The following is a 22,163-nucleotide window of genomic DNA, read 5'->3' as shown; positions in this document are numbered from 1 at the left end:
CTCTTTCTGACTTTGTCAACCATTCGGTTCGTTTCAGTGTCAAATTCACCAATGGAATCGAAGATGAAAAGAGTTCCAACCGCCTCAACATCTAGCTTACCGATATTTTTGCTACCCGGATCTATTGAGATTCACCTAGTCTCCCTGGGTAACATAGATGGTTATAGAGCTGTTCTCTTTCGTTTGACGAGTGCACTAGCCTCATTCGGTTTCCCACCCCTCTTCAAACCATTTTCACTAGGGTATTTCAACGTCTTTTTTAACTATTAAATCTTTTTTGAATTGTGTTTCAAGGATTCAAGTGAAGATTATCCGCGGTTCTCTTACTTCGAGCTAATCTCTCCTTTTAACACTTCTATCATATGTTTTATTGCTTCTATGTTATTGTTGTTCTCTTACTTTGAGGTAGTCTCTCCTTTTAACACTTCTATCATATGTTTTATTGCTTCTATGTTATTGTTGTTGTTTATCTCGCTGTCGAAAGAAATCGTCGTAGGTTCTTAGGGTTAAATTATTGAAATTTGTTCAAAAAAAAATTAAAAAAATAAAGTACCTATGCGTAACTGAGGTAACCGGCACGAGGCAATCGCAGCAAATTGAGAACAGGAATAGAGAGATTCAAAATAGCGTTTCGATAAACGCAGATCAAGTCAGGCCCCACGCTTTTAAACAAAATCACAGAAAGTGACCTAAAGAGCACGACAAGGTTCAAAGCTCCAATAATAATCTCACAATTTAAAAATAAAAAGAAAGAAAAGCGAGAGATAATTCGGTGGGAGACAGACAGACAAACAGGAGAAGAGGACAAAATCATATCTATTGTCTTTTCAATTCTCGATTTACCCCAAAAAAGAACTTGTTTACTGTGTGTGTAAGTTAAACGATTAGCATCCAACCCGCATGATTAAAAGAAGATCCTTTTTCGATTTCATCTGCTATTCTGTAACTTCGATTGATTTGGCTGCACAAGTTTCTGTGTACGATTTTGGATTTCTAATCAAAAAGGTTGCTTTTTTCTTCTGGGTTTGTTTCTTCACTGATTAACAATGGCGCCTGCATGATTGACTGTAGAAAAATTAGGGTTTTTTTTTTTGCTGTAAATTGAAAGATTTTGAGGCAATTTGTGTTTGTGTGTGTTTTAGATATAGGAATCAGAGAAATGCAGGAGCAGTTGGTATGCCGTGGATGTAGAACAACGTTGATGTATCCAAGAGGAGCTATAAATGTGTGTTGTGCTTTGTGTAGAACCATCAATCCTCCTCAAGGTAACAAAAAAACCTTATCTGTCTTCGGATCTTTTGTGGCGGTTTTATTGAAGCTTGTCAATATCGAAAAAGAAAAGAACAAGATAATATGTTTTGATGAAAAAGTAAGCTTTTATGATAACATATTTTGTGTAGGAATGGATATGGCTAACATCGTATGTGGTGGTTGTGCGACAATGCTCATGTATACACGTTCTGCCACTAGCGTTAGATGTTCTTGTTGTCAGACTTTGAACCTTGTCCCAGGTAAAATCATTTCTAAAGCTCAAACAGAATTTGTGCAGTTAACTTAGAATAGTTTCAATTTAAGTTGTAGCCTTTTGAAAATTGAAATGTCTAATTGCTTTTTATGTCATGACTGGATCTGTTTCTTCTGTATAACCTGTAACTCGCAGCACCTTCGAACCAGACGGCGCGTATCAACTGTGGGCATTGTCGGATAATCCTCATGTATCCCTATGGAGCATCATCTGTTAAATGTGCTGTTTGCCAATACGTTACTAATGTTCATGTAAGTATATATATGTATATTCCTATAAAAGTATACTGTTGGCTGTTGCATGAGTATTTACTATCGTAATCTTGTATTGATTGTGCTGGAAACTTGCTTCCTCTATAGTTGAGAAATGGAATGGCTCCTTTCTCCATGAACCGGCCTAACGTAACAGCTTCTCCACCAACAACAATGCCCTCTGCATCAACTGTGAGTTACCATTGACAGTTCTAGCTATTAGTTTTGTATAATCAGATTGAAAACACCTAAAGAAAGAGTAATATTACTTTGTTTATTGTTGATTCATGCCTTTTCAGACCCAAACAGTTGTTGTGGAGAATCCCATGTCCTTGGATGAAAGTGGAAAACTGGTGAGCATTGATTACGTAGTTACTAATCGTCTTTTCTTTGTAGTTGTACTAACGTATATAGACTTGTCGAAGATCTTTGACCAATGAATACAAAAAAACACTTGCAGGTGAGCAATGTTGTTGTTGGAGTAACAACCGCTAAAAATTAATCTGAGGAGATTCGGTTTCTTTCTTTGTTTGATTTTGTGCATATAATAACATTGGAAAACATCTGTTTATGTCTCTGAACTTTATGGTTCCTTTTCTTTTTAACCCCCAAGAATTGGTCTCTTGATCTCCGTTTTAATGAGTTTGAGAACCGATGGGTTTTGGTTTGCTTTTATTGAGTTTTTGAGCTGTATTGTTCGTCTTTAATCTTGTTATTCCGGTTATTGAGTTTTTGAGCTGTCCTGTATTGTTCTGTCTTGGCCGGTTGAACCGGCTCTGGTTTGGATTAAATCAGTGTGTGGTGAGAAAAAAATGGTGGAAAGCTCCAACATCACAAAATGGTTCAGTTCATAAACTTGTATCCTTGTGATATTCCATTTTATGATGTTCAGTTTAGAAAATAGCTTGAAATGGATAAAAGCTATTGGTTCATTTTAAAAACGACACAATGATAAATACAAACACAATATAATAATTTTGTTTATTATTTTCATATAAAAATCAAAGAAACATATGAAAAGTCAAGAAGTCAATACTTGTTTAAGATTTGGGTAGATGAGATTATCCGAAGAAAAAGTTAACTTGCCACAGAAGAAACAATACAAAAAGAAGAAAAATCAAATCTAGAGTTTTTTTCACTCAAATCTTCACAACAACCAGAACCTAAAATTAACCCTCCAAAGTTAGATGGTCAGACAAAAGACCAAACACAAATATATATAGGCAACACTCTCTACACATTATAACACAACACAAATTTACCACCTTAATCTCCAAAAAAAATGGCGGTTGCAAAGCTCGTGTTAGCTGCTACGAGCGGTAAGAGCAGCAAAATACTCTTAGGGCTAAGAGTACTTGCCTTCTTGGCTACGTTATCAGCAGCAATTGTAATGGGATTGAACAAAGAGACGAAGACTTTTGTTGTGGGCAACGTTGGAAATACTCCGATCAAAGCTACCTTCACTGCTAAGTTCCAACACACTCCAGCTTTTGTGTAAGCTTTATTACTTTAGAATTATAATTTTGAGATGCCAAAATGTTAATTTTTTTGGCTAATCATGTTTTGATTGTTTTGATGGTTTTGTTGTTGGGAGAAAAGATATTTTGTAGTGGCTAATGCAATGGTTAGCTTCCACAACTTGCTGATGATTGCTCTTCAGCTATTTGGAAGAAAGACGGAACTCACTGGTTTTCGTCTTCTTTCCATCGCTATTCTCGACATGGTAAACACAGTGCCAGCTTCACTATGTGGTCTGAGTAGTGTGATGGTCTAGAGCAGCGATATCAGTGGTTTTTATTTTAAATTTTTTTGAAAAATATAGAATTATTTTTTTATAAATTAGACATACATATAATTTTAACTTAACTTTTTCTTATATATATCATAACTAAATTTATCAAAAATCTCATACAGCATAATCTTTTAAAAATTATGCTGATAAATTTGTTCTCAAAACCAAGATATTATCATTTTTTACTAAAAAGTCCTATAATTATTTTTTCGCACATATAAATCTACACCTTTTTTTTGTTCAAAATACATATATACACTCATATGAATATATTAATTTTTCTCAAAAGTCCTTAGTTGTTAACTACTAGACCAACTACTTGGAGAAGGTGGACTAGTAGATGTATTAAATGTTTTTTTTTACATTTTTAAAATCAAGATTATAAATATTTTCACATTTTTATAGCTTTGGATATAGTATGCGTATATATCATGTGGATTTCTTGAAATTTTAAATAATATCGACATTTTTTGTCAAATATTAGTTTAGAAAAATTGAATTTTTAGATTTTTTACTGACTTGGCTTCTTCTTGGCTTATGAAAAAAAACTTAAAAAACAGCTGAATGTGACTCTGCTATCGGCGGCAGCAAACGCGGCGGCGTTCATGGCGGAGGTGGGGAAGAACGGAAACAAACACGCCAGATGGGACAAAATCTGTGACAGATTCGCCACTTACTGCGACCACGGCGCCGGAGCACTAATTGCAGCCTTCGCCGGCGTGGTACTTATGCTCATTATCTCCGCCGTTTCCATCTCTCGTCTCGTTCAGCCTAATAAATGCTCCATCTCCACCACCGCAGCATCTACCTCCGTCGTCCCTTGAAAACATCGCCTCTTCAAAAATTACACACACACGTGTGTATCTTCCCCCTGTTTCTTACTTCTTTGCTTTCTTGAGTGATTGTGTAAGCATCTATGCATTTGCCTTGTCTGTTACTCTGTTAGTAAACTTTCTTTTTTTAGGTTGTTAAATGTGATGGACCCGACTATAATGTGATTTGATCTATCCACTGTATTCATCATCATCCATATACTACATGGTTCGCACCTGTTTGTATCACCTTATTGTACTTTACTACACTACTAGTAGTATAATACTGATTAGAGGTGTCAATTGGGCGGGCTGACCATGGGCTAGCCCAGTCCAATTCGTTTTGGGCGGGCTATGGATGTGCCCAATTAATAAATGGTCCAACTGGACAAAAGATCAATTGGTACATGGTCCAATTGGGCGAAGACCAAATACACAATGGGTGTCCATGGGCTTCCTAAAACATGTTTATGAGTTTAACAAAAGAAAACATAACTTTGCAATTTAACCCAAAACAATAGTTTTATCGTTAAAATAAAAAATTCACGATTTTGACGGGAAACATAATTTCACAATTTTGACGGAAAAATGTATTTCATTAGTTTGACGGGAAAATGCAATTTCTCGGTTTTGGCGGGAAAACGCAATTTCTCGGTTTTGGCGGGAAAACGCAATTTCTCGGTTTCAGCGGGAAAACACAATTTCTCGGTTTCAGCGGGAAAACACAATTTCTCGGTTTCAGCGGGAAAACACAATTTCTCGGTTTCGGCGGGAAAACGCAATTTCTCGGTTTTGGCGGGAAAACGCAATTTCTCGGTTCTGGCGGGAAAACGCAATTTCTCGGTTTTGGCGGGAAAACACAATTTCTCGGTTTCTGCGGGAAAATGCAATTTCTCGATTTTGGCGGGAAAACGCAATTTCTCGGTTTCAGCAGGAAAACGCAATTTCTCGGTTTTGGCGGGAAAACGCAATTTTTTCGGTTTTGGCGGGAAAACGCAATTTCTCGGTTTCAGCGGGAAACACACAATTTCTCGGTTTTGGCGTGAAAACACAATTTTTCGGTTTCGGCGGGAAAACGCAATTTCTCGGTTTCGGTGGGAAAACGCAATTTCTCGGTTTTGGCGAAAAAATGCAATTTTCGGTTTTGGCGGGAAAACGCAATTTCTCGGTTTTGGCGGGAAAACACAATTTCTCGGTTTCGGTGGGAAAGCGTAATTTCTTGGTTTTTGCGGGAAAACGCAATTTTCGGTTTTGGCGGGAAAACGAATTTCTGGTTTTGGCGGGAAAACGTAATTTCTCGGTTTCGACGGAAAAATGAAATTTCTCGATTTTGAAAGGAAAACATAGTTTTACAGTTTTGACAAGAAAAAAAATACTTTTATAATTTTGGAAAGTAAACATAATTCAAAATTTTAGAAATAAGATCTAGACTAATAATTAAAAAATAATTATAAATTTTATTGGGTGTCCATGGGTATGCCCATTTGGACATGGTCTCTATTGGTCTTGGACATTTGTTTGGACCATTGTCCAATATGGACCACCCATTAGTGCCCAAAACTGAAATGGTCCAACTGGTCATGTCCATTTGTACCATGGACGGACCATTTGACGGCTATAATACTGATACAGTTACAAATAACATACATTTCTGAACCTTATAATGGTTTTTATGAACTTATTAGATTCAAACTGTGAGTTTTAATCATAAATCTCTACGATGTTGATACTTTTGTTAACTAATCTTAGAGGCTTGATTCTTGTGGACTAAAATCTGAATAGTGAAACCCACAACTCATCATCTCTCACGATCATGCTCAAATCATGAAGCTTTAATTCGAAAACTGCTTGTTTAGGTGAGAAGTAGAAACCCAACGTTAAGAACACCTACTATTTTCTCTTCTCCAAACTCAAAATCGCCACTTATAAATAAACCCCCATAAAAGCCCATAAACACACAAAAATATCACAAAGCAAGAGCACAAAAAACACCAAGCAACAATGTCAAAAATCTCAAAGGTTTCTTCTTTCTGTTTACTCCTCCTCGTCGTCGTCTTCTTCCTCAGTTCTCAACCTGCACTCTCACTCCGTCTCCCAAAACCGCAGTCAGAACTAGCATCACCTCAAACCATGATCGATGACTCATCTCCAATGGGAATGATCGACCATGCAAAAGCCATGATTGCTGGATTCTTCAGCCACAAGTTTCCACTAATGGGCTGGCCTTTCCCAAAGTACCCACCCTTCACAATGGTTAACCCTAACGTTCCAACAAAACCATCTGGAGCTCAAGAGGAATCAGAGAAGTTACCTTCTTCCCCAAGCAAACTTAACAAAGATGGACGAAACGCATGAAAATTGCTGTTGGAAACATTTCTATGGTTTTACATTTTCATTAAAATAAAGAAATTGTATCTTTAACAATTGAATGGTAAGAGAAAGAAAATATTATATATCTATCAATCAGCTCAAAACGATTTTAGCTATGACAGATACAGGAATATTCACAACGTGTCCTGCCTTTCCAAACAAACCTATTCTTCCGAAACTAGAACTTGAACTGTTCTTTGTCGGCTCGAGGGTTATGCTTAGTACTTGAGTTTCTCCCGTTCCTATAGAGAACAGAGAAGGAGATACCTTCATTGAAACACCATAAGGAGGACTCCAGCCGACATTGTATGTCTCATTTCCAGCTATGTTTCTCACCGACCTTTTGAAAACTTGCTTGCCATTAAGGGTTGATACTGTGATTGATGGCAAGTTGAGATCAAAACCGCTAATTGTTGAGCTGTTGCTAGAAGAACAATCAATCCCAGTGTAGTTAAGCACCACTGAATCTGAGCCATTGATTCCACAAAGAAATGACATATAGTCTTCAAAACCTACAAATAATACATTTTGATGAAATTGGTAAAAGAAAAAATTTAGTTGAGTGATCCAATTTTTGAATATAAACTTACTAGTATCAAATATTAAACCAGGGTCTAAAGCTGCCGTGGCGTTCACGAAACCGCTTCCCATATCAAACGGTGTTGCGTTAAGGAGGCTTTGATCAGGATTGGCATAAGTACGCTGAGCCATAATGGGACCTCCTCTGTTATCATTAAGAAGAGCGGTTGTTGAAAGTGCAGATGCGATTGCCGAAGGACTAAAGTTCGGGTAGGTTTGTTTGATTAGTGCAGCCACACCAGCTACATGAGGAGCAGCCATGCTTGTACCAGACATCATTGCAAATTTCTCACCTAAAACAGAGTAAACAGAACAGAGCTTTAATCCAAAAGTCAGTGACTTTATAGAAAGAACCCTCTGTTTTCACTTTGTGTAATAATGTTTACCTTCAAACTCGGTTGAATCAATGGAAGCGGAACTCCAAGCACCCCAAATCGAGTTTCCAGGAGCTACGAGGTTAGGTTTCAATATGTCAGCGTCGTTAAAGGAGTTGTCTTCTGGATCAGGTCCTCTTGCTGAGTAATACATAACCATAGGAGCTTTGTTACTGAAGTTAGCATTTAAACCGCCTTCAATGGCTGCAACTGCTCCAAATTCAACAATCTCGTTGGTGGTTGCATCTCTCTCAATAGAAGAGTTATAGTATTTAAGTAAAATCTGCAAAAAAAAAAAAAAAAAAAAAAAAACATATCGTTAAATCATTAGAAACAGCACAAAAAAATTATTATTTATTCTCTTGTACCTTTGAATCTTCTGCAGATGGAATTATGATTCCAGGCATGTCCATTGGCGTTGGATTGATCTGAAAACCAAGAACATAGGGGTCCATATAGAACACAACACCAACTGCTGATAGATTCTTGGCAACATCTAAAGCTTGTTTTATAGTCGAAAGGCCAAGAACGAAACGAACAGAGTAGCTACACATCAAGAGATTCTCGGAGACAAGTTCTTGATTGTAATTTTCATAATCTTGACATTCACCTAGATACATGTCTGTATCTACAGAAGTGCTATTGTTCAAGGCATGAAAAGCTGAGACCATCTTGTACATCTTTCCATCATCAGTAGGACCTATATAAAATAAACAAATCAAACAATTTATAAATCCATATTTTTCGATCATGCCGGTTATGAAATAATGACTTACTTGAGAATCCTACGCCTGGAATAGTTACATTGTTGCCTAGCGTTATGGAGTTGGAATAAACTCTATCATGAGAAGAAGCACCAACTGTGAAAATCCAAGGACTAAAAGATGACATGCTTTTAGGCGATGGACCGGTGTTTCCTGCAGCTTGGACTACAAAAATTCCGGTTTTTACAGCGGAAAGTATGGCCATGTCTATAGGGTTGAAGAAAGTGGCAACACCAGGAGGTTTTCGGTTCGGTGTAATCGATAAACTTAATATATCTACTCCATCTTGAGCTGCCTAAAAAATTCACACTCACTTATCAAAATCTCATGTTTGGAAGAAAAGGTGAAACCTTCAGTTAGACTTAGTTTGTTGTTTTGTAAACCTGATCTATAGCTGCAACAACATCTGCAGCAAAGCCTCCAAAACTCTTGTACAATGCCTTGTAAACAGAAATTCTGAATATAAAAGTTTAAGTTAGTTTGTGTATATTTAACCATTGATCCAGGTTTTGTTTTGTTTGTCTACTTACTGCGCACGAGGAGCGATTCCACTAGCATTTCCAAAGCTATGGTTAGAAACTATCACTGGAACTCCATGGTTACCAGCAGCAATCGAAGCTGTGTGTCTGCATATATATCAAAGGTAACAAATTTTAAGCTACAAAACTCTGTTTTATATAATATATTCAACACATTCAGTAGTCACACTTACGTTCCATGACCATCTCCATCGAATGGAGAAGCATAATCTTCAGATGAGTTAAAGGTTCCTCTAGTTATAGCCGATTGCACGAAATGCCTAGCTCCAACCAGCTTTTTATTGCAAGACCCTGATGGAAAATCTGGGGTGACTTCACAAACACCTGAGAAATGCTTAGGGGTTGGATATGAATGCTGAGAGTTAATGTCTTTGTCACTGAAACTAGGATGATTCGGATCGATTCCAGTATCGATAAATCCGATAACTATTCCTTCTCCAGCAGTCTCAAATCCACCTTCTTTGACCCATGCTCCTTCTGGTAAACCCATAAACTGTGGAGTATATGTTGTTGCTGTCCTAACAGAGAAGTCCAACACTATGTTTGCTACTTCTTTTCTCATTGAAAGCTTCTCAGCCTTTAAGAATAAAATCAAAGTCAGTTTAGTCCTTATTATACATTGTTCAAGAACTATATATAGAGTTTACTCCTTATTATACAATGATCAAGAACTACATATATACCTGTTGTGAGCTAACAAAGACGGCAAATCCATTGATTAGATAATTGTAGCTATAAAGCTTTATATATTTTTCTCCTTTTAATGTCTTTCTCAAGAAAGAATCATGAGTTTGAGCAATAGATGGTGGTCTTTTTGGCCTCCCCCTCCCATGACGTTTCCTGGAAATGTTTCTATTAAGAAATTCAAATTAATACAAAGATGGTTTAACTAAAGCTACACACAGATAATCTAGTGACAACACAAAAAGAAATAAATTTTCAGTACCTTGGTTGTAATTTTGGTTTGAATTTAGAAGTGTGGCCATGCATAGGACTTTGGTGTCTATGTCTAATCTGTTTAAGCTCTTCTTCCTCAAAGAGATGAACAAAAGGAGGTTGTTTAAGTGTGACAATGTAAACAGCAGTATCATCATCATCATCATCACCAGCATCGTCTTGTTGTTGTCCCAAAATGTTTGACAGAAACCCAAAAGAGATCATCACTAGTAATAAAAACCCAAAGTTCACCAGCATAACTCTAGCCATTTTTTTGTTCCTTCTAAATCAAGAAAGTGGAAACAACAGGGCTTTTTGCATTGGCCACCACTAGGTTTTGTACAGAGAATGAATGAGTCATGAAACAACTCAAACCCCACCAAGAAACAGAGATAAATAAAGAAAGCTGCAAAAGAAGAAGAAGAACCCATTATAACATTTATGGTTAAGTAGTGGAATTGACAGAAACACACAAAAAGGACCTGCCTTTTCGTGTCGGAGGTCGGTGAAAGAAGAGTGCGTATTTATATATATTAATATATTATCTATGTACCATCAGAGAGATGCAGGTAGAAGTGAATAATCCCACGAGATTATGAAACCCTTTTTTTTTGGTAAAATGTTAAAGCTAATATGAAACCTTTTTTCTTGGATTCTGGAGTAATTATGAGCCAGTTTGAGTGGATACCACGTACTTGGTTCCCACATGTTTAAGTGCGATCGAATTAAAAGGACTCTCCTTTTTGTTTATGTTTCTATTAATTATTCAATGTTTTTTCTTACGGTTGATCATTCAGTTTGTCGTTTGATTTCTTTCGTTTTGTCTTTGTTTTTCACTTCTAGCGGTTTATTTACACAAACTAAAAGTCTTAAAATGTTTTTGTACTTCTACCAGTTTACCGTTTGATCCCATTTTCAAAAAAACAACAAAAGATTTTCATTTTTGTAAAACATAAAATTTATTTATTTATTGTTATTACAAAGAAAACTCTATAAATTAATATACAATGAACTAGTTAACATTTTAGATAGATAAATTAAAAATATAATACTATAAATTAGTGAAACAATAATTTTGACAAAAGTTTTATCTAATATATACGCTCTATCAATTAAAAAATTGATTAGTTATTACATATTAATATACAAAGATATAAATAAAATAATCTATTAAAATATGAGTGTAGTGTTATTTTGTTAAATTAAAATTATTTTAGGATCTATCTCTATTTTCTTACTACATCAAAACTTATGATGTTTTTTTGTTAAACAATTATAAATGCAATGATTGTTTATGCGCCATTGTTTCTAATAAATTGGCATATCAATAAATGTGAAGACAATGAGTGTCATCAAGTTCATACAACAAAATATAATATCCAATCAAAATATTTTTTAAAACAATATGAAGCTTTTATAAAAAAAAAAAAAAAACTAATTTTTTGAAAAAAACATACATTTATCGAATCAAAATAATATACAATCGTAATATATATTTTCAAAACAATATGAAGTTTTTCTATTTCAGACAAATGAAAATTTGGAAGATTACTGTTTTAAACATTATAACTAAAGATTATTAGATACACTAGGTATCTTTAACAACATTCTTTTAAAAATACCTTTACATAATATTCGATCAAAAGACCGTAGGATGTTTCATACAAAAAGCTGATAGGGATAATTTGGGTGTTACTTTGTTATTTAATACCGATGAAGTTTTCGTAAGCTAATGTGTTTTAAACTTTTTTTCTTTCTAAAGTTTATGATAATATTTATTGTTTTGTTGATTCAAAATTTTGCTTGTTGATGTGAGTAATAGTTCTTGTGGTAATTAGTCACCAAAAAGTTAAAAGTATCATACTTGGGGTGAATTTGTGGATTAGTCATTTTTAAGTTTGTAATTGTATTGTAAGAATGAGATAGTTTAAGTTCGCAATTATAAAAATAGGTAAATCTAGGATGAGAAAGAAAAATCATGTGCCCATTTTAGGTTTTTAGCCCATAAAACTTGAAGGTCTTACCCTATAAGGCTATAACTTGTTGTTTGACTTGAAGAGGCTTTTACTCATAAAACTGATAAACCATACCTATTGCAACTATTTTTTGGATAAGTTTTTGGGTAAATTAATACAAAAGCATTTTTCTAACAATTTAATTTAAATTAATATAAAGTTGACATGAACACTTTATGAATTAATATAAAGTCAACATGAACTTTAAAATTTATAAAGTTTACCCAATAACTTGTCACTTTTCTTGATTTCTCGTGGTGCTGCAGTTTCATATTCATATGCAATCTTTTGACAATTCCATGAATTATTGTTATTTGCCTCAAGTCTGTATATTTTTCCCAAGTGATTCAGAAGAATCTCATTCACTTCTCTCTAGATCTGATCATCTCAGCTGCGGTAATGTATCATAACGATCCGTACAACTCTAACTATCATCCAACTGTTAATGAGATTCCCACTAAGTGTCAGTAAGATACATGGACCATGGAGCAACCCCAAGTTTCTTCTACAGTTATTAACTTACACAAACAACTCACTTGCAACTACAAAAAAAACATTCACCAGCTACTTAGAAATACTCCGCCAGAAAGTATGAAATTCTTTTAATTCTCCAAAGCATTTAGTCCAATCATTCATATACATGGACAATGAAAATAGCTCAAACTTCAGTGTTTTCTTATGTGAAAAAACTCATTTAACTAGTAAAATTAGACGACTTTTGATGGGATTAAGTAAGACACATGACGATGACGTCAAAGAACATGATCATTTGATAAGTAACTTATAAAAATGCATAAGAGTGTCGATGAAAAAACCTCTGTAGTCTTTGAAATCTGAGCAACATAAGACCAGCTCCATCGACGAGTTCAGGAGAGGTTCTAAGGGAAAAAAGACAAAAAAAATAAATGAAAAATGCAAAAATATGAAAGAACCGGTGTTTAATTAGGAGAAAGTAGAAGTGGTAAAAACCCCTAATGTGGCGGATCCGTATTGGCTTAAAAAAAGAGTGTGAAATCAGTTTCTCTCCTTCGCCGTGCTTTGTGCGAAATCAGTTTCTCTTCTTCCTCCATTCTCGATCACTCCGTCTCCTCTCTCGAATCTCATCTCATCCTTCTGGGTTAGGCAAAATCTCCTTCTGAAGCTATGATGAAGATCAGAAGGGAAGAAGGCTTCAAGAGAATGATTGTTTCTGGAAATCGATGGTGGGAATGAGCGTTCAACGGGAAGCCGACGAAGACGGCAAGATCTCACGGGAAGAAGTTTCAGGTCACGGTGGAGAAGGAGACATCAAGGATTTTGGTACGGTTAAATCTCAGTGATGTTTAGTTTTGATTATTAGAAGTTTTATTGAAACTGATTGGGAACTTGTGTTTTTAAGTTGTAGAGCCTGATTGGGAAGTTTTATTGAAACTGATTGGGAAGTTTTGTGAATGTAATGTCTTATGTGTTGGACTTGTACAAAAGAAAAGGTACGACCTTTATTCAGTTTCTGTGGGAATCTCACATTGCAATTTGTGTCCATGATCATTGTTTCGTTTCTTGACAGCTACTTGTCCTTGGTGGAAATGGGTTTGTGGGATCACATGTCTGTAAAGAAGCTTTAGATTGCGGCTTATCTGTCTCTAGCCTTACCAGGTACTCTGTTTTTTTTTTTTTTTGATCAAGTTCAACTTTTTGTGGTTCACCATTGAAGCTTAGCTAGTTTATGTCATATGTTGAACCATTTGTATGGGTGTTATAGATCAGGTAGGTCGTCTGTACAAGAGTCATGGGCTTCCAGAGTTACATGGCATCAAGGTACTTGTTAGATCACTTCAACATGTTTTAGGAACTAGAATGTTTCCTCTATGCTACTTCCAGAGTTACATGGCATCAAGGTACTTGTTAGATCACCTCAATATATCTTCTAAAACACTTCCATCTTACTATTTGGTTCTCGTGTATTAGTTTTCGTTTGTCTTCTCAAATACTTGTAAAAATCTAAAACACTTCCATCTTACCAATTGCTTCAATGTCAAAAGAAAAAAAATTAAGAACTTCGTAGGGGTTCTCCCATTGGACCTTTTCAAAACAAATTACAATATTAAGGGTTCTAAACTATTTAAAATACACAATTAATAATTAAATTAATTTTAAGAACCCATTAAAGGTTCTAACCAATGGAGGTGCTCTAAGAGCACCAGTAGTGGTCATTTTTAAGAACGGTTTCTTCCTGCAAATATAAATAAAAAAAACGGAATAGCAGGAGAGAGGAATTGAAAAAAAGAGAATCGATTGTTCTTTCAGATACTTTTCACAAGGTTTAAAGCCCTAAGACTAATGGCCACTTATCAATTTTTTATTGCCACACTTCTACTTTTCACTTTAAATTTTATTTGATTAACAAAATCACTTTAGATAAATTATGCAATAATGCTAGAGAAACTATGTCTAAGAATTTATTACTAATGGAGCATTCCCAGTGGAGAGTTCTACCCTGAGAGTTCTAAAAATACATGAATTTTTTTTTTCCAGCTACAAGAAATTTACTCTGATACGGTGGAAACCATCCGATGTATGAAAATGTGTAAACACCTACACGACGTTTATGTTAATACATGCCACATATACAAAGTAAATGATTATAAGGTAGCAACATCACAATCGGGTTTAATTGATTTTATTTTAAGTTAATGGGTCAATACGTAATTTATCAAAAAATCAAATTAAAACCAAAAATCCGACCCAACCTAAGGAATAACCCGACCCAACCTAACTAATTACCCGACCAAACCTAAATCTAATTAGGGTTCGGCGATTTGGTTTTGATGCTCGAACGCTAAAGGTACACTACATGATTGAGATTATATAACATTACACTCCAAGAAAGAGCATCACATTCCCGGACGTATAATCGGCGGTTACATGTGGTTGGAGTTTTCGATTCAAATCGCTCAAAAACTCGTTATCTACATGAAAATCAAAATTTTCTCAGCTAAAAGCTTAAAATCATATATATTAGGTTATGGTTTATTCTAATCAAGTAAACATCATTAGAAAACACAGTTAAACTGTTAAAACCGTGAAGGAAAAAACAAAAGAGAAACATAAATTAAGGTTTTGCGAACAGAGGATAAGAAGAAGATGAGGACAGTATTGTCATTTTACATTTATTAATGATAAATTATTGAAATAAACGAAACACCCCCTTCATACCTCGAACACGCGACCTGGACAACGTTATGGAGGGAACCAACCACTAAACCACGACAGATAACAGTTAAACACCTAACATAATATAATATCTATATTTTACAAAACCATCTTCTTTATCGTCATCTTCACATTTGTCTTCTGTAAAATTATCTTCTTTGTGAAGTGCCTGCCCAAATCTTTTTAGTCTCATCTAATCTCAAGTTTAAAATCGATTTTCTGCAAACACATATATATGTTCTCAATTTTCTCTTGTTGAGATCTACACATGAACTCATACATGAACACTCATATAAAGAAAATTCTGAACCCATGTCTGTTTTGCTTCAGATGGCGTCACATGTACACTACAAACTATTGTACCGATATACGTCAAGCCTTCCGAGAACAATTTTTCGTCAGTAATTTTCGAGGACTTCCCAACAAAGAGGGCCGTTGCGATGTACCTTTAGCGTTCGAGCAGCAAAACCAAATTTTGACACATTTTCATATATCGGATGGTTTCCACCATATTACACTAAACTTCGTGCAGCTTAGAAACTTTTTTTCAAAATACATATATGCATATGTATATTATATATTATATATATATATATGTAATTGCAAGGTTTTAAATTTTATGGAAACTCCTAAGCCAGAACTCCCCCATTGTGAGCAAAATACATATATGTTGGGTTTTCCATAAAGTTTTAAACTTCGCATATATGTGTTTTTAGAACTCCTAAGCTAGAACTCCGCAATTGGGGGTGTTCTTAGCGTCTGTAAGCATAAAAAAAAGACGTTTACACTCAGAGACACTTTGTGTCTTTTGTTTACGCTCAAAAACACATAGTGGATATGACACACATTGTTGGGACATGTGTTTTTGTGGTGGACAAAAAAGCCCTTAACTTGTTAACCAGAGTGAATGGGAAGAGGATGTTTCCTTTAAGGAACCAAACCAGATATCCCTTCTGATTGGAATAAATGAAAGAAGCTAAAAAGTAAAAGTAGTTTTAAACTCAGTTTTTTGGATTAAGCATTTGTGGGACAAATGAAATATGGAAATATATATTGTGGATAGAAAAAAAAAGTGGATTCATGAATTGTGAACACGTAAATTACAAATGAGTTGTAGAAACAAGAATTATGGACAAGCAAACTAAAATCTGCTTAATTATCTTTTTACTTGTTATATGTACATAAATATAGTATAAAAGTTAAGTAAATCTGAAAAGTCATCGAGCACAATCAATAAAAGATTTATGGACAGAAAGAATGTGGACGCAAGAAACGTGGACACTTAACATATACTTATGGATAGATATGTATGGACGTAATGGTTGTGGTTACGGTGAACAGTTGACAGGGAATAAACTATTCTTCTCTGTTCTCTGCTAATTTTAGAACAAAGAGACGAAAGTTGAGATATATCCTTAGAAACAAAACAAAGCTAAAATGGTTCGATTTTGAATCAGAAATTGCACCTTGCATGTCAAGTGTTTGTGGACATGAAAAGTTGTGGACGAGTTAGATATGAACATACACATTGTGGATGGTAAAAGTATGGACATTGGAAAATGTGAACACATAAATCAAGGTTTTGTGGATGAAGATCTTGTGGATGAGGTCTTATGTTCAAGGTTTTGTGGATGAAGATTCGGCAGCCACCTCCACCAACCACCACCATTGTATCCATACTCACGTCTTCCACCATCGCCTCCACAACCACCACCGCCTCCACTGTGGTATCCACCGCTTCTTCCACCACGCCCTCCACCGCCACCGCCATCGTTTCCACGGGACTGAGCTTCGAGAATCTATCTGTTGCAAAAAGCCTTTCGGGGAGACGGAACTCACCTTCCATGACGGGTTTCTCTCAATCAACGGTGGCTGGCGGTGGTTAATGACGAAATCGACTATCGCCGGAGAAGATCTGATTTTTAGAAACTTGATTAGGGTTTGGCGAAGGTTTGAGTTTCTAGATCTACAAAAAGTCGGGGAAGAGAGAAAACTAGGGTTTGTCTCTTGGAATCTACAAAATGAGAAAGAGTAAAGAGATCGACTATTTCAAAATTCAAGTAAAAAATATCTGAAAATATATTATTTGTTTTATTGTTTCTATGTTTGTTCGGTCTCTCTTTAGTTAGTGGTTTACTAGTTAGGAAAACCAATTTTTCTAGTTAGACAATTCATGAAACCCACTTTCGATAGAGGTGAGGGTTAAGCTTGACATTTCACTAAAAGAAAGTGTCCACTAAAACCAAAGTGTCTTAGAGTGTAATTCATAACACAAATTGTGTGTGGGCGTAAATATTTCTTAAAAAAACACTGTGAAGTCGCAAGAACTAAGACACATCAATTAGCCAATCACATCATTTGCTCACGTCCCTTACTAATTTTAAATTGACCATCACACATCCAAATAGTTAGCCAATCACAACATCTAAATATGCCACATCATTTTCTTTTGTCTCTGAAGTACTATTCCATTTTCCTCATCTGCTAAATAAACGTATTTTCCCGTACCTTTAATCATTTTCTCAACAAAGAATTTTTTTAAGATTTTATATATGTGAATCGTTCTATTTGGTATGTCAAGAGATATTTAATCTGTGACATCATACTCTCTTCACTCGATCTGCTGATGATTTCAGAAGATTCTCTCCAAATTCATGTTAGCTTTCTCGACATATCTGGTATGTCAGTATTGCATATGGTTTATAGTTCTAACCGTGCTTGTAATTTGATGCATGTATAAAAAGATTGTTGTTCTTTCATTTTAGGATCTGATATACTTTCATGTCACTAGTTGTTCTCCATTGATATTAAAGTTTTGTCTTACATTCAGCATCCAAATTAAGTGGATCCATTGCATCCAGATTTCTTCGAGTTCACTGGTCGTGTGGTTACTTTAGTGTTGATGCAAAAAGTTCAAAGTGGGGGTGCTACTCAGGCCGTGTTTTCTTCCTACAGTTGGACGGAAAGAAAATTGGTTTGTAAGATATCTGAGGACACGGATCGAATCATGTACAACAGCTGCAAACAGATTCTAGAGATGAATCCAGTGTCTATCGATTCATACGCAGGTCTTGGTCTAGCATTTGTGTCTGAAACCGAGGTGCTGGGAGAAAGGGAAACAGAAGAGATACTTAAAGATGAAAAGTCCATTGCCGTTAACAACGAGAGCAGGGAACAATATGTCAGTCTCCTAATCAAAAATCGATTTGCAACATCAATCTCTGAGTAAGTAAATCAGTTTTCTCAGGGATTCTCGGATATAGTTTCAGATACTTTACCGTCCACATCCTTTTTCAAGATTGCGATTATAGATTTAGGATTTCGATAGCATGTTTAGAAGAGGAGAAAACCTGATAAGCATAGATGATTGGAGAGCGCATACAGAGTACCATGGATAGCACTACCATCTTGTGTAGGATAGTCATGTCCAAATACATTGAGTTCAGGAAATCTTCCAACCGGAACTTGCTGGATATAAGTCATGAGATTGTTTGGTATGCCCTTTGAATATTCTCCAATTCTTCCGCTCTCGTGAGCTCCAATAGGATTGAAGTGCCTCAGAGGAATTATCCTCCACTCTGGTTCTGTCGCGGGAATGTCTCTAGCTATCTTGTCAAGAAACAGTTGCACAGATAGAAATGAAATTTCAAGATCTAAGTCACATATGATATATGATCTTCTGTAATATTTGTTTCATTATTACAGAAAAACTAATGGGGATCATGTGAGTCGAAGAGCACACACTATTTGAGTAATTCATCATTCAATCTTTTTAAAAAAGTTATTTTCTTTTTCTTTTTTCTCCGCATATGCATATGTGTTATTTATGGTTTAAATTAAGACATCAGTCAAAAGTATAAAATATCATAAACTAATGTGTAATCATAGTTCACAAATTTTTTGAAAGATTGATTTTCTGTCAACCCAAACTAGAAAAGCTATTATAAGCATAAAAATTTTAAAGTTAAAACAATAGGGATTTGATGAGTAAATTATATGTGTATTTTTTAATTTAATATGGATAGTGTAAAAGTGATAAATATTATCTTCTTCTTTTTCTTACTGGAAACACAAATCTATTATTATAAGCAATGGTGGAAAAGTCAGAAACACTTCCCTTCCGAAAACCAAGAAACGGTATTGAGAAATAGAAATACAAATTTAGAGAAATTTGCGTGGCCACATCTACATCCGAATTTACCTCTCAAAAATTTAACTAATCCAAGTTAAAAAAGACTACATAACTGCGTCCATAAGTAGTTAATACATTCTTGTTACCTTTGATTACGAGGACAAAAAAATGTATGCTTCAGATTGCCGTTACCGAGGCTACATCTTACTTCTAGTTCTATTTTATTCACTTGTGTTTGATTTAGCTTCAAAAATAGACATTTCTGATGATGTAAGAGGCAACCAAACCGACAGTAACTGGAAACGTTTTCTCTCTAATTCCAATCAACATGGCAAAGAATATACTAGTTGTATAAGTGTAGGTGCTGAAATTCCAAAGCTGTATCTTTTTTGTGATGAATCACCTAAAGACATTATTACAAAGATCAATTTTGCTGATTATGGAAATCCTATCAGTGGTTGTAAAGACAATAGACACGGCAATTGCAGCGCACCAGCTGCCTTGAGGGTGGTCAAAAAGGTTAGCAAAAAATCAATGAATATTGACAATATGTTGTGGATTAGTGAATCTTATTGTTAAGTTTTTTTGTGCAGAATTGTCTTGGAAAACTCAAGTGTGAGCTTAAGAATTCGGACGAGATGTTTGGTCCGAGTCACTGCAAAAAAGATATTAAGCTCACTGTTGAATATACTTGCACAAAATCTTAGGTTTTTAAGTTTCTCCTTAATTAAGGATTTAAAAATAATTTTGGTTTGTTTCGTTATATGATCATGTTCTTGTTGATTATTAAAGGAGCATTTCAGATATATTTTTTTATTTGTTATTTTGTAACAAAGGTTGATGTGTAGAACCACAAAATTTCTGATTGAAAACCATGAAACAGACGGTTGAAAACGATAATATAGCGGTAAACGTTTGAAAATCATTAGGAAATAAACGAAAGAACAAACAATGTCAAGATTTTGTCTATTTCTTTAACTCAATAAATTGGATGTAATATGTGACAGTTATGTACGATTTTTGAATTACATGATACAAATGCGTTGAAACTATTTTGAAATATCCTAAACAGAATCTGCGAACTTATATCTACGATATACTCTTGAGATTTAATTACGTTGAAAAGGACTAAAGAGTTTGAAAGTTTTATTTACGCCAGAACGTACATATAAAAAGAGAAGTAAATATCTATTTATATAAGAAGATATATTTGATCTCCAAGATAAGTATAAACAAAAAGAGAAAAGTAATATTTGTGAATCTTCTTTTTTTTTTTTCAAGTAGAGGGTAACAAAAAATTTCCGATATTATCTGAAAGTATTCCAAAATTATTTTGGCGCAATCTTAAAGATTTGGATTTATCAAGATATTGTAGACAAAAATTAATAAAATTTATCTACAATATTATGCAAAAGTTTGACATGAATTTGCTCCACAAATAACATTTTTGTGAGCCATGTGGCCATATTCATCAAGACCTAAGACCAAGTCAGGCTCGGCATTGGCGGGTGTGCATGTGAGGTTTGCCTATATCCCTCTCCCTCATTTTCCATAGTGTCTCCGCAAGATTTCAAAAATTTTAATAGAATATCATATATACTTTTTACTCTTCGCCATGGTTTAATAAGAAATTTTTCATTAGAGCCCAAAAAGACATATTTTCGCATTTGTCTTTACAATTAATCCAACATTTACTCAGTACAATGGACTTGTAAAATTCGGCTCCAACAATCCTCCACATGAATAGAAATTACTCTAAACACTTGCAAACTAGATAGACTATGCAAGCTTGACAGACAAGGCTTAACAATAGAATATACAGACCGGCTCTTTGAGAGTATACTCGAATACTAGCTGTTGTATGAGGTAATATCATAGTTCAGCCATGAACCAATCATTGTTAATATCCCTTGAGTTTTGCTTAGTCAATAGGTGAATATGATGTCGCGAACACCCATATTTTTATGAAATCGAGACAACATGTATAACCCAGTTTCATTTTCTCAGAATTAATTATGTTCTCTATTAAGTTCATTTTAATCATGAACTAATCTGGTTTATCATGTATACTTGGAGAGCATAGCCTGGACTTCATGTCTCATTTACACTCACTAAGTGCAGTTGTCATATAAACAGAAAGTATTTTGTAATACTTCACATACCTATATATGAAGGGTATGGTCTTATCTCATTAAGCATTCATTTTTTACATGAACCATTGTTGACATCGTGAGATGTGAGTAATTCTCAGTACTTTTATTAGATTATGCTTGATTTAGTTGTCCCTTTGAACTGGCATCTTAGGATCTCAAATCACGTTGGTGGAGTTTCCATCAAACATTCTCTTTAGTCAAAAGCAATAAAATCATTTTTGATGATTTCAATACTTGATGTCTTAGTAAACCTTTCGTAAATGGGTCTGCATGGGTCTTTTTTTTTTTTTTGAGAAACTCAATAGATGTCTCACAAATGATGATGCTCTAAGATGGACAGTGTTAAAGGTGATAAATACTATCTTTTTTTTTCTTTTTTTGAAAATACAATTCTATTAATAAGCAATGGTGAAAAAGTCATAAGCAATGCCCTTCCGAAAACTGGATTGAGAAATAGAATTACAAAATGAGAGAAATTTGTTCAGCTATATCTACACACGAATTTGCCTCTCCAAAACTTAACTATCCAAGCACTACAAGAAAACAGCGGTATTCTGACGGACATTCCGACGGAAAATGAAATCCTCGGAATATCCCGAGGATTTTCCGAGGATATTCCCACGAAACACAAAATTTGGTTTCCTCGGAATTTTCTCGGAATATACTGACGGAATTCCGAGGAAATATCAATCCGTCGGAATATTCTTATGGAATACCGAGGAGAAATGT

General features: G+C 34.9%; 5 protein-coding genes and 1 long non-coding RNA gene across 10 annotated transcripts; 4 read left to right on the top strand and 2 right to left on the bottom strand.

Annotated features, from left to right (window-relative positions):
• The first annotated feature begins 734 nt into the window (after positions 1-734).
• On the top strand, positions 735-2,523 carry LOC106380463 (protein LSD1). Of its 3 annotated transcripts, none has more exons than XM_022711352.1 (7): positions 735-871; positions 1,143-1,265; positions 1,401-1,511; positions 1,661-1,776; positions 1,885-1,968; positions 2,076-2,129; positions 2,237-2,523. In XM_022711352.1, exons 2-7 carry the CDS (start codon positions 1,160-1,162, stop codon positions 2,276-2,278), a joined length of 513 nt encoding a protein of 170 aa, XP_022567073.1. In that variant the 5' UTR covers positions 735-871; positions 1,143-1,159; the 3' UTR covers positions 2,279-2,523. The 3 variants fall into 3 exon arrangements, with proteins under 3 accessions (XP_022567073.1, XP_048619728.1, XP_013675681.1); XM_048763771.1 differs by having other exon boundaries at positions 749-977; XM_013820227.3 differs by having other exon boundaries at positions 763-1,005.
• Positions 2,524-2,912: 389 nt separating this feature from the next.
• LOC125590310 (CASP-like protein 1B1) lies at positions 2,913-4,594 on the top strand. The gene is made up of 3 exons (XM_048763770.1): positions 2,913-3,270; positions 3,376-3,499; positions 4,129-4,594. The coding sequence occupies exons 1-3, from the start codon at positions 3,059-3,061 to the stop codon at positions 4,390-4,392; spliced, it is 600 nt and encodes a 199-aa protein (XP_048619727.1). The 5' UTR covers positions 2,913-3,058; the 3' UTR covers positions 4,393-4,594.
• Positions 4,595-6,381: 1,787 nt separating this feature from the next.
• BNAC07G18070D lies at positions 6,382-6,839 on the top strand. Its single transcript, XM_013820224.3, has one exon. The coding sequence runs from the start codon at positions 6,382-6,384 to the stop codon at positions 6,733-6,735; it is 354 nt and encodes a 117-aa protein (XP_013675678.1). The 3' UTR covers positions 6,736-6,839.
• On the bottom strand, positions 6,758-10,732 carry LOC125590309 (subtilisin-like protease SBT2.3). 2 transcript variants are annotated; one of them, XM_048763769.1, is made up of 10 exons: positions 9,953-10,507; positions 9,690-9,858; positions 9,180-9,583; positions 8,998-9,093; positions 8,851-8,923; positions 8,480-8,762; positions 8,072-8,403; positions 7,716-7,986; positions 7,341-7,622; positions 6,758-7,262 (listed from the first exon to the last, which is right to left on the bottom strand). In XM_048763769.1, exons 1-10 carry the CDS (start codon positions 10,210-10,212, stop codon positions 6,844-6,846), a joined length of 2,589 nt encoding a protein of 862 aa, XP_048619726.1. In that variant the 5' UTR covers positions 10,213-10,507; the 3' UTR covers positions 6,758-6,843. The 2 variants fall into 2 exon arrangements, with proteins under 2 accessions (XP_048619726.1, XP_048619725.1); XM_048763768.1 differs by having other exon boundaries at positions 6,758-7,622; positions 9,953-10,732.
• Positions 10,733-12,545: 1,813 nt separating this feature from the next.
• On the bottom strand, positions 12,546-13,064 carry LOC125590308. Its single transcript, XR_007326628.1, has 2 exons — positions 12,927-13,064; positions 12,546-12,835 (listed from the first exon to the last, which is right to left on the bottom strand). It is a non-coding gene; the product is annotated as an uncharacterized LOC125590308 (long non-coding RNA).
• On the top strand, positions 12,743-21,953 carry LOC125590307 (beta-galactosidase 15-like). Of its 2 annotated transcripts, none has more exons than XM_048763767.1 (6): positions 12,743-13,256; positions 13,342-13,426; positions 13,504-13,592; positions 13,699-17,827; positions 17,980-19,800; positions 19,875-21,953. In XM_048763767.1, exons 5-6 carry the CDS (start codon positions 19,450-19,452, stop codon positions 19,986-19,988), a joined length of 465 nt encoding a protein of 154 aa, XP_048619724.1. In that variant the 5' UTR covers positions 12,743-13,256; positions 13,342-13,426; positions 13,504-13,592; positions 13,699-17,827; positions 17,980-19,449; the 3' UTR covers positions 19,989-21,953. The 2 variants fall into 2 exon arrangements, with proteins under 2 accessions (XP_048619724.1, XP_048619723.1); XM_048763766.1 differs by having other exon boundaries at positions 12,745-13,256; positions 13,336-13,426.
• Positions 21,954-22,163: the final 210 nt, after the last annotated feature.

The sequence above is a fragment of the Brassica napus genome, chromosome C7 (assembly GCF_020379485.1).
Source record: "Brassica napus cultivar Da-Ae chromosome C7, Da-Ae, whole genome shotgun sequence".
Classification (NCBI taxonomy): Eukaryota; Viridiplantae; Streptophyta; class Magnoliopsida; order Brassicales; family Brassicaceae; genus Brassica; species Brassica napus.
This window is presented reverse-complemented; position numbering and strand designations above follow the sequence as displayed.

Excerpts from the sequence above, each read along its gene's own strand:
- LOC106380463 (XM_022711352.1), top strand. The coding sequence starts at position 1,160 with ATGCAGGAGCAGTTGGTATGCCGTGGATGTAGAACAACGTTGATGTAT. Across the intron at positions 1,777-1,884 it reads AATACGTTACTAATGTTCAT|TTGAGAAATGGAATGGCTCC; the intron begins GTAAGTATATAT and ends CTTCCTCTATAG. Across the intron at positions 1,969-2,075 it reads CAATGCCCTCTGCATCAACT|ACCCAAACAGTTGTTGTGGA; the intron begins GTGAGTTACCAT and ends ATGCCTTTTCAG.
- LOC125590310 (XM_048763770.1), top strand. The coding sequence starts at position 3,059 with ATGGCGGTTGCAAAGCTCGTGTTAGCTGCTACGAGCGGTAAGAGCAGC. Across the intron at positions 3,271-3,375 it reads CAACACACTCCAGCTTTTGT|ATATTTTGTAGTGGCTAATG; the intron begins GTAAGCTTTATT and ends TTGGGAGAAAAG. Across the intron at positions 3,500-4,128 it reads CCATCGCTATTCTCGACATG|CTGAATGTGACTCTGCTATC; the intron begins GTAAACACAGTG and ends CTTAAAAAACAG.
- BNAC07G18070D (XM_013820224.3), top strand. The coding sequence starts at position 6,382 with ATGTCAAAAATCTCAAAGGTTTCTTCTTTCTGTTTACTCCTCCTCGTC.
- LOC125590309 (XM_048763768.1), bottom strand. The coding sequence starts at position 10,212 with ATGGCTAGAGTTATGCTGGTGAACTTTGGGTTTTTATTACTAGTGATG. Across the intron at positions 8,924-8,997 it reads GGAATCGCTCCTCGTGCGCA|AATTTCTGTTTACAAGGCAT; the intron begins GTAAGTAGACAA and ends TTTTATATTCAG. Across the intron at positions 8,763-8,850 it reads TTGTTGCAGCTATAGATCAG|GCAGCTCAAGATGGAGTAGA; the intron begins GTTTACAAAACA and ends TGAATTTTTTAG.
- LOC125590307 (XM_048763767.1), top strand. The coding sequence starts at position 19,450 with ATGTATGCTTCAGATTGCCGTTACCGAGGCTACATCTTACTTCTAGTT. Across the intron at positions 19,801-19,874 it reads CCTTGAGGGTGGTCAAAAAG|AATTGTCTTGGAAAACTCAA; the intron begins GTTAGCAAAAAA and ends TTTTTTGTGCAG.